The sequence below is a fragment of the Cannabis sativa genome, chromosome 5 (assembly GCF_029168945.1).
Source record: "Cannabis sativa cultivar Pink pepper isolate KNU-18-1 chromosome 5, ASM2916894v1, whole genome shotgun sequence".
Lineage (NCBI taxonomy): Eukaryota > Viridiplantae > Streptophyta > Magnoliopsida > Rosales > Cannabaceae > Cannabis > Cannabis sativa.
Window position 1 is genome coordinate 73,881,545 of NC_083605.1, and position 11,426 is coordinate 73,892,970.

The 11,426-nt window shown below is 28.7% G+C and overlaps 1 protein-coding gene across 1 annotated transcript; it reads left to right on the forward strand.

Annotated features, from left to right (window-relative positions):
- Positions 1–1,394: 1,394 nt before the first annotated feature.
- LOC115718146 (receptor-like protein 33) lies at positions 1,395–5,976 on the forward strand. Its single transcript, XM_030647107.2, has 3 exons — positions 1,395–1,568; positions 1,716–5,178; positions 5,320–5,976. The coding sequence occupies exons 2-3, from the start codon at positions 2,517–2,519 to the stop codon at positions 5,895–5,897; spliced, it is 3,240 nt and encodes a 1,079-aa protein (XP_030502967.2). The 5' UTR covers positions 1,395–1,568; positions 1,716–2,516; the 3' UTR covers positions 5,898–5,976.
- Positions 5,977–11,426: the final 5,450 nt, after the last annotated feature.

The window sequence follows — 11,426 nt, forward strand, 5'->3', positions numbered from 1 at the left end:
TTTTTCATAGGTTGATTTGTGCAAATATCAGTTTATGTGGTTGAATAATAAAAAAAATAATTAAAGTTTAAGAGGACTTAATGAAAAATATAATAAAACTAATTTATAATGAAAATCCCATTTTAACTTAAATTATATTCATAAACTAAACTTTCTTAAGAAAATAAAAAGAAAAATTGAAACTTGAAAGTAATTTCATTACCACATAAAAAAAGTTAATATTATATTAAAGATTAAATTAAAATAAAATGTCATAAAGTTTATTTTTATTTTAGTTTATTTAGGTGGTAACTAAATTTGACAATATTATATTACATCAACAAGAAAACATAGAAATTGATACAATGTAGCATTATACTAATTTTTCATAATTGTCTAAAGTTTAAAGGGTACATTTAACACTCCAACAAGTATAAGGAGATTTATTTTTTAGTGACAAAGTTGTTTTTTATTATAAAAAAAATTTTCTCCTAATTTTTTTTAGGGACTTTTGCTATTTTTTTACAATATTTTTTTACTTTTTACTGTATTTTTTTTATAAATTTTATACTGCAGTATACTGTGTTAAGTTTTCACTGGTGTTCTACTAGTGTTTTTTAGTTGTTCTACTGTTATTTTGAGTTGTTATGTTCTGTATTCTACTAGTGTTTTATAAAAACATAATATTTTTGAAAACTTTTTAGTGTACAGTATTTTTGTAAAAAATAATTCAAATTTCAGTATTTTTGTAAGTTTTCCTTTTTTGTAATAGGCCCAACCTCACTTAAATTTTTTCAAGGAATAATTACATAAGGCACCATTTTTTGTAAAATATTTACATTTTTACGTTCAAAAAATGTTTTTTTTACATTTTTACGGTTTTCCAAAAAATAACACGAAAACAACATAAAATCAACAAGAAAACAACATAAAAGTAACATAAAAAAAAAAACAAAAAATAACATACATATAATAAAAAAATTAACAACAAATGAATAAAATTTCAACATAAAAAGACCGTATTTTATGTAAATAAAATCAAAAAAATCGTAAAAATATTTAAAATTCCATGAAACCGTATTTTTGTTGTTTTTGTGCATTTGTAAAATTAACCCTTTTTTCAATCTTTTTTTTTTTTGTTACTAAACACTACTATAACTTTTTTATTCTTTAAACTTTTCTATGATATAATTTCTTTTCTTTCACTTTCTTCTCTACCAAACATAAAAAATTATTACTCTTAATACATTTCATAAAAAATTAGTAGAGTAAATACTCCTTTTCTTCGAATGACTACCATTAATTCTTGTGCCATAAAAGTTAAACCAAACAATATAATAGTGTGAGAATTTGGAAATAAAAGTGAATAAAGTGTGATTAAGGTGCATAAAATTTCATTCCAAAACTAATTAAACAATAAAAAGTAATAATTCATTCATATTTCTAGAGATTAAAAATGTGAAAGTAACTCTATTTAGTAATAATGATTCCATTTATATTGAACAAAACATGACTTTGTAAGGGTAAACGATTCTGCCTGAGAGAACGGTAGAATTTGCCCCAATTTGATTTAACCCTAATTTATACAGGTTCCAAATTTTGATTGGTTTATTTCAATATGATTTTTCTAGTTTTTTTTTTTTTTTTTTGGTTTAACATGTCAATCAGTGTCATTTTGCTGATAGTAAATAAATAGTATTGAAATTTTAATTCGGATGTAAATTTGTCATTTTCAGGAACCAATAGCAGTGTTGAAATGGGAGTAATGGAAGTTGATGAAACTCAGGTGATTTGTTTTAATATGTATAATTTATGATCTTTTATATTGATTTTTGAAGTTCAATCTTTGTAGAATCATGATGAATTCTCATTTGGGTATCTCTTTAGCCATTATCAATGCCATTGTTGTTGGTGTGTTTAATTTGTTTTAGTCATTTAGTTTAATCATTAAACAAACAACATATATCAGATACTAAGTTAAGTTTAGTTAAAATCCCAACCATTAAAGCTTTTAATCCAAAACTAATTTCCCAATGTGCTTCATATCAAGTTTTTGTGAGTATTATACTCTGCTGAATTGAAGAAATTTGATCTGAATCTTCTCTGGAAAAATGTTTCAATTCATAGAAGAAGCATTATGTACTCAATGTTGAAATCTCTTACAAATGTTTATGAGTTAGAGAGTCTAGATATATTTGATGTAATATAATGTAAAAATTTAATAAAAAATAAAATAAATTATAATTTTTCTGATGTATTTTAAAATTCTTAGAAGTGGCCTAACATTATTAATAGTGTTCAAACGGAATTCAAGTCAATTTTTTGATAGTGTATGGCCTTAAAACTCTGAGACTATGAATGGTTACCCATCTTAGACTACTACTTCATTTGACCACAGAAGAAATTAGAAAGAAGGAAAGAAAAAAATCCTTAAAATTATACAAATTTTCAAAATATGTGGTACCTAGTTAATATACAGTCTGTTATCCCAACCCCAACACAGTACTTTCACAACTTAATTGATCTTTCTTGAGAAAATGGATTTTAGAATCATGATGTATTGTGCTGCTGCAACACTAGTACTGGTATATGCTGTGGATTCTGCTTCTAGTTCCTCTATACCAACATCAAGATGCCTCTCACACCAAAGTTCTGCTTTGTTACAACTAAAGCAAGATTTTGCTTTTAACAACTCCAGTTTCACTGATTCTTGTTCTTTGTCTAACCAAAAGATGAAGTCTTGGATTGAAGGTAATGATTGTTGTGATGATTGGGATGGTGTCACATGTAACTTGGAAACAGGACATGTAATAGGGCTTGATCTTAGTAACAGCTGTCTTCAAGGGCCTCTAAGTTCTAATAGCAGCCTCTTTAGTTTGACTCAACTTCAAAGGCTCAACTTTGCTTATAACAACTTCACTCTCTCAACTATACCATCAAGGTTGTTTACTCAGCTTCCTAGGTTAACCCATCTCAACCTATCTTCCTCAAATTTTTATGGGTTTGTCCCATCTGAAATTGCTTTATTGTCAAACTTGATTTCACTAGATCTATCTTCATTTGCGTATTTTGATATTCTTAAAGGAGAAGGGTGTGAATTGTGTGAATCTTTGACTATGAAAACAGTTTCAGAGAACATGACAAAGTTAAGAGAAGTTCATTTGGATGGTGTGAATCTTTCTTCAGTGTCAGTTCTGTCCTTTTCAAAATTTGCTCACTTGATATCTTTATCTCTTTATGATTGCAATCTGCATGGTGAATTTCCCATGAACATTTTCCAACTGCCTAATATTCAAGTCATTGTCTTGTCAGATAATGAAAACCTCATTGGTTCTTTTCCTGATTTTCATAATGGAAGTCAACTACAAACCTTGCATCTTTATGGCACAAAGTTTCATGGAAGATTACCAGATTCCATTGGCAACCTTAAGTCTTTAATTGAATTAATTATTGAAAGATGCAATTTCTCAGGGACTATTCCATCTTCTCTTGGGAATCTTTCCCAACTTGAAGTACTTGATCTTGGAGGCAACAATTTCAATGGTGAAGTTCCAGCTACATTGGGAAACCTTTCCCAACTCAAATACCTTGCTCTCGGAGGCAGTAATTTCATTGGTCAACTTCCAGCTACACTGGGTAACCTTTCCCAACTTGAACACTTTAATCTTGTAGGAGAAAACATAAAGGGTCAGCTTCCATCTACATTGCAAAACCTTGCAAAGCTCACTTATCTTCGAATTGTTGATACTGGACTCACTGGTGAACTTCCCTTTTGGATAGGAAACTTTAAACTTCTTGAGTCCTTAACAATTTCTGGAAAGTTTGAAGGTCAAATTCCATCTTCACTGGGAAATCTCAGCCACCTTAGTCTCTTGAAGCTTTATGGTGAAAGTTTTAATGGGATGCTTCCAAAGACAATCACAAACTTAACCCAACTTTCATACTTGATAATTTCAGATACTTCATTGACTGGACCAATTCCTTCATCTCTTTATAGAATGCCTCTTTTGACAGAGATTTGGATAGAAAACAACAAGTTTACAGGTCCTCTAGAGTTCGAAAATGTGTCATCATCACCATTGAGCTATCTATCAATAAAAAACAACCATCTAGATGGACAAATTCCCATTTCTGTTTCCGAATTCCCAAACCTGCTTCAGCTTGAGCTTCAATCAAATAACTTAAGTGGAAAACTTCAGTTGGAAATCTTCCCAGAGAATAGTGAGCTTCAGATCCTTGGTCTTTCAGATAATAATGATTTAGCCATAACTTCATGGAGTACAAATTCAAGTGTACATAAGTTTGACACATTACTATTATCTTCATGCAACATTGGTGAAACTTTTCCAGAGTTCCTAAAAACCCAAGATGAAATAAGATACTTGGATCTTTCCAACAACAAAATCAAAGGTAAGATTCCAAGTTGGTTCCTCAACATAGGAGTTGATACTTTGTCAAACTTGATTCTTTCTAACAACTCATTCACTGGTTGGGAAAGAGCTCAACTTATTACTCTTCCTTGGAAAAATTTGAGATTGCTAGATCTGCGTTTGAACAGCTTGGAAGGCTCGCTTATTGTCCCGCCACCATCCATAACACACTTTTTCATCTCAGAAAACAAATTGGGTGGAGGAATTGATCCATTACTGTTCTGTAACTTAAGTGTTCTTCAAGTTTTAGATGTGTCAAACAATCATTTGAGTGGCACAATCCCACAATGCTTGGTTAACTCTAGTAGCTCACTTCTGGTGTTGGATATGAAACACAACAAGTTTAGTGGGAAAATACCTGAGACTTTTTTGAATGGAAACAGTTTAAAGACATTGGATCTCAGTCACAACCGATTGCGAGGAAAGGTTCCGAAATCTTTGATCAACTGCAGAGCATTGCAAGTTTTGAATCTTGGACACAATGTCATCAATGATGTGTTCCCTTCTTGGCTACAGAATTTACCAGAGTTACAAGTTCTTGTGCTACGTTCCAACAAATTTCATGGTCCAATATGGGATTCTCATCATGATATTGGATTTGTAAAGTTAAGGATTGTTGATCTGTCCATGAATGATTTCAGTGGAAATTTACCATCAGACTACTTTAGCAAATGGAGTGCCATCAATACAGAAATTACTAAAGAAAATAAGTCTGAATTGAAGTACATGGAAGGTGGTGGAGACTACTATAAAGACTCAATTGTTATAGGTAATAATTTCCTTTATATGTTTTAAGATGTGTGTTTTGTCTTACGAGCACATTGCTCGTGTAAGTAGAGATTTATATTACACTTAGTACTAGTAAGCTTTAACCTTATAATGAAATTTTGGTAATTTCCACTTTTTACAGTGCAAAAGGGCTATGAAATTGAATTTGAGAAGATCTTGACTATCTTCACTGCCATTGACTTATCAAACAACAATTTTGATGGAACAATTCCAAGCAGCATAGGTGATCTTCTTGCCATTAAGGTAATCAACCTTTCAAACAACACTTTTGATGGGCTCATACCAACAGTTATAGGGAATTTGAGAGAACTTGAATCATTAGATCTCTCCAACAACAACCTTTTTGGTAGAATCCCTCGAGAATTGGCAACTCTTACATTTCTTTCTTATCTCAATCTTTCTGGGAACAATCTTTCTGGGCCAATTCCAAGTGGTGGGCAATTCAATACTTTTGAAAATTCATCATTTGTGGGAAATGTGGGATTGTGTGATTTTCCTTTGTCAAAGAAATGTGAAGACACAAATGCTGTTGATGAGTATAGCCAGCAATGTGATGAATCTGATGAAAATGGATTTGGTTGGGAGGCAGTGTTGATTGGGTATGGATGTAGTTTTGTTATTGGAGCCATTGGTGGATTTGTGATTATCTCCAAGAAACCAAAGTGGTTGGCAAACATTTTTGGAAGATATCTTCAGTGATTATGTTCAATTCTTATTGTATGGGGATCTTCTGTTTTTAATCTTTTAGTGTATGTATAATATATCTATTTCTTGGTAATTATCTATGTAAAAAATATTGATGGTAAATATATAATATAAATAATTTTATTTTATAAAAAAAAAAAATTATCACAATTACTGAATTACCTAAGGGTCAGTCTTGGTCTGAGGCAAGCAAGACGTACGCATTGGGCTCTATAATACTCAGGGTCTCGAAATTTCGATACTTCATCTTAAATTTTATGTTAAAGTTAGGAGGTAAGTTAGCACTTTAGCTAAGTTAATACTTTTTTTGAATGATCATTATGTTTGGTGGCTGGCTATCCAGATTGTATTGCTGCTGTTTTGTAAGTAGACTCTTATGATTAATGTTATGGTCTAGTCCTCTTTTTTCTGAGGTTTTAATAAAGTTACCACTCTACTAAAATTTAATTTTGTTTTAGATCCCCTATACCTTAGAATCGGCTCGCCGTGACTGAATTCCACAACATTCAGTAATATAGTTAAAAGATAATTTATTTTCCTTTATGTTTTTACTCTGTTCATCCAATGTTGATTCATATCAGCATTCAGCAAATTCTCAATTGGAAACAAACATTTTCATGCCTTTTCTTGGTGGATTTGTGTGAAGCAATAGCATTTTTATCCATAGTGCACTTATCTATATATATTTTGACAATTGTATTTTTAGTATCTTGAATCATACTACTAAAAAATTGTTGTAAGAAAAAACAAATCATACAAAAAAAAATGTTATTTACAAAACTATAGAAAAAAAAATGAAAAGTTTACATAAATATAATATTAAAATTAATATTAACCACACAAACTAAATATATGGATATATTACACTCATAATACTAAACTTTAACCTTTGGTAATTAGATAAATATTGTGTGATTAAAATTCATCAAAAAATTAAGATTTTTCTTTTCTGAGAGAACTCCCAAATAATAAATATTTTTTTTATTTATATTTATTACTATTTTAGATATATATATATATATATATTTTACAAGAACAATGTTATTGGATAATTTATAAAGGAAATAATAAACCTATCAAACACAAACGAGTTACAAATTTGTTACCATTCTAATACACACGTTTATCCAACAATTGCATGAAAATAAAAAACCAAAAGATTCTAATTAAATTGTGATATGTTTCTCAAATTTCATACAATAAAAGAAGTAACAATATTTAAAAAAGTTATTTCTATTTTATGGTTAAACTCCAACATCACAAATCAAATATAAATTTATTTAAATTTTTTAAAAAAAAAAAATATAAATGGTAAATAATAGTATAAGCACTTAAAATTTTAAGTTTATAAGTGGCATAAATTCTATATTTATTTTTAGCAGTATAAGTACTCAATATTTGCAATACTGTAATTTTTCTCTAATTTCGTTAGTACATGCTCTGTTATTGTCTTAAACATGACACATATAAGACCCAGAATCTAGATCATTAGGTCTACATAAAAACATGTAGTATCAGTTACTCCTAAATATTGTTTTAATAAATTCAAGACGGAATCTAAACTGAAAAAACTGAAAGAAAATTATTCGGTATTTATGCCGCTAAAAATAAACATATATATTTATAATAACTTAAAACTTTAGTTACTTATATCGTTATTTATCTGAATATAAATAAAATATACATATATTTCTTAATAATGAGTTGTTTTGCCCTTTCTATTAATTAGATTTGTTCGCAATTGACTCCTATTTTCTTGCTCTAGTTCCACCATTGCTTTCAACTCGACGGACTCTTATGTGTTCTTTGGTAAGTTCTTGACAACTCGTTCTTTGCTTAAATGCCTCATCATTTGAAAATTTTGACATTGAACTTGCAACATCTTTTGGTGTAATAAGCTTAGACAAACACATCTAGTTGTTGAGTTTTAGTTGCTTTCAACAATATTTAGCTATTTAAATACAATCTTCTTTGTCCTCTTCCATAATAAAAAGACAAGTTAGGCGCAAGCTTAAGGCTTACTTTATTTAGAGACCAAAAAAATAAAAACAAAAAATATACATATTTTTAATGATTTTTTAAAATACCACATTTTTCTTTTGAAAATGAACCAATAATTCTATTGCTACCTTCACGATTAATTACTTACAATTAATCACTATATGGTGCGGTTATCAGAGCCGGTTTTGAGCACAACACAACCAGGCGAGTTAGGCCCATGTTTAGGAACCTCGGTTAAAAATACTAGGGAAACTTACAAAAATACTGTTTTTTTACCAAATATTTTCAAAAATACTGGGACACGGCAAACTTTACATTTTTACTGTCCAATCCCATTTTTATTTCTTTTATACTGCCCAGGCCCAATATATTTACTTTTATACTGTCAATAGTAACAAAACACAAACAACACCTCTCCTTCGTGGTTGGAGACGAACAAATCAATACCAGAATTATAGAAACACCAGGAAAAAACCATCAAATCTGACAAAGAGAAAAAATTACTAAATCAACAACAAATTACTGTTTTGTAATGTTATTTTACTGTTGTTTTAATATGGAAAAAAATACCACGTAAATGAAATATTATGAAAAATGACAGGACATGGAATCTATACTAGTTCTCATAAAGAGCAATGGACAATGGGAAAAAGAACATAATTATTTCAAGAGAATGTAACAATGCTCGAAAACAACACAACAACACTTGAAAATAACACACCAACAACAGACTCATACACATTGGAACACCAATTAGAAGTAGGAGGAGAGTCAAAAACAAGAGAATTTGAAAACGACAAATTCAACATAGTTGACTATGCGAAGCTGGTTGCTAAAAAAATGGTAGAAAAACTTGAAAACAACAGTAAAAAACTAGATCCAGAAATCGACATCAACAACGCAAAGCTAATAACAGACAAACACCAACCAGAAGTTGAAAAAGGTCAGGCATACAAAGACAAGAAAACACTGAAGAAAGTTTACAGCTTCTACGCAATCAAAAACAACTTCCAATGCAGTTTTTGAAAACATATTTAATTGAGATTCAGTAAGAAATTTTTTAATATCTTCAATAACAGAGTAATAACCAGAGTTTATAACTCTGGAATGGTAGTATTCCGATCGGGTGTACTTAGATTTTCAATCCTATAAAAAACATAAAAAAACACTACTAAAACAACACAAAAAAAAATAAAGAACATAAAAACAAGCATTAAAAAACTCTAGAATGGTAGTATTCCGATCGGGTGTACTTGGATTCCCAATCCTATAAAAAACATAAGAAAACACTACTAAAACAAAACTAAAACAACACAAAAAAAAATAAAGAATATAAAAAAAAAAAAAAGCATAAAAAACAATAACAAAATATGCCATAAGAGGCTTCAAAAGATACAATACCACCACTGACAAAACCAGAGCTAACTATAACCCCAAAAAAGAAAAGAAAACATAATTAGTAACAACAACAAAAACCCAATAAAATTTATGTCGTTTTAGAAAAAATAAATAAAGAAAAAAAGAATTTTTTTTTACTTAGAAAGTTTGAGTTGTTTGGTGTTCTTCTTCTTCCTCTGTATTGTTCTTCTTGAAGATATTCTTACTGAGATATGCTCTCTTCACCAAGAGAGCTTCCACACTCCTTCATCATCGTTTCAAGTTTTTTCTTTCAGCACACCCGCAATAAATTTCTCTCTATATATATATCTTTATTTTCTCTCTCAAAACTCAAGTGAAAAAAAGAATGAAAGGAATGAGCTTTGTAAGTTTTTGAAATAGTGAAGAATGGAGAGAAGGGTTTTATGTAAAGTTCTTGGTTGATGGTCTTTATCTTGACACCAATCTCAAGAATTTTTCTATAAACATCAACCCACAAAAAGAGATAGAGAGAGAGAAACAAAATACATTTATAAGCTTGGGAATGGGAATCACGTGGGTGATGGGTGAGTTGTCTTCAATTTCAAATTTAAGTAATAATAAAGTTGTCAAATCATCCCTTTTTAAACCACTATTTTTTAAAAAAATGAAGAGATTAAACCTCATAAAGACACCTATAAGCCACATAATATATAAAAACCTATAACTAATGTCCATATTTTTGAATCAAGGCAGTATACTGCCAAATTAAAAAAAAAAAAACAGTAAAAATGTTATATTGGGCGTGTCAAAGTATAATTGTAAGATTATTGGAAAAGTTAGTAAATGATGTAAATTTCACAAATACTATTACTTCCTTTTATACAAAATGGGCCCTAATTTTTTTTTTTCTAAAAAATACAATTTTATAAAAAATATCATTTATTTTCTATGAAAAATTATTATTTTTGATATACATTTTACACTTTTTATATTTAAAGTTTTTTTTTTTTTTTTTACATTTTTAAGGTATTCTATAAAAATACAAGTAAACAACAAGAAAACCAAGGAAATAACATAAAAATTAATATATAAATAATAAAAATTTAACAACAAAATAACAAAAGTACAACATAAAAATACACTAAAAAACTGTATTTTCTGTAAATAAAATTTTAAAAATCGTAAAAATATTTAAAATTGGGTAAATACTATTTTGGACCCTGTGTTTTGCAAAAGTTATCAATTGGGTCATCTGTTTTGTTAAATGATAAAATGGACCCTGTATTTTCTAAAATTGTACAAATATGACCCTGAACTGATTTTTTGTCAAAATAAAACTTTTTTTTGACATGTTGTCAAAGTAAAACTTAATAATCTGATCTAGAGATATTATGACAAAACTAGTTTACAATCTCTGTATCTATTCGTGTTAGAAATTGTCTTAAAGTTGGTTATATTAAAAAATAAAATTTTAAAAAATTGAGTTCATGGTCCTATTTTTACTATTTTAGAAAATATAGGATCTATTTTGTCATTTAACAAAACAGAGGATCCAATTAGTAACTTTTGCAAAATACAGGATCCAAAATAGTATTTACCCTTTAAAATTTAGTACAATAGTATTTTTTATCATTTTTTTTTAATTATTTTTGTGTATTAATTTATGAAATTATCCATATTTTGCATTAGGTCCCAAAAATTCTTGTTCAACCTGGATGGTCCTCACTCCTCACTAGATAGATTCCTTCCACGAACACCTTATAGATACCAACCATGAAAAAAAGTTAGAAATGGACCAAGGGCATTATTGTTTCATTAATTTGAAAAAAACAACTGAAATAAATCAATAAATAGATAAAAATATAGAGTTTTTGGACCCTACACCCTATTAATTATTGTTTCACTTGCACTTAATTTTCTAAACTCAAATTTTAATGGTAAAACTTTCTAAATTATTGAGCTGTTAATAAATTTAAGGTGTCAGCTAGCTAACTGTCACCATAGACTCTTTATGTGTACATTCTTATACACATGACAAGTTTATATTAATATACTTAATATTATTATTTCAAAATTTATTTTAAAATTAAAATTAAATAAAATTCTAAAAATAAAAAAATAAAATATTTCAAAAATAAAAAATATATTATAAATTTAGAAATA

What these genes read in the sequence shown, in the direction of transcription:
- LOC115718146 (XM_030647107.2), top strand. Translation starts at nt 2,517, where the DNA reads ATGGATTTTAGAATCATGATGTATTGTGCTGCTGCAACACTAGTACTG. An exon ending in TAAAGACTCAATTGTTATAG is followed by an intron (nt 5,179 to 5,319) that starts GTAATAATTTCC and finishes CACTTTTTACAG; the next exon opens with TGCAAAAGGGCTATGAAATT.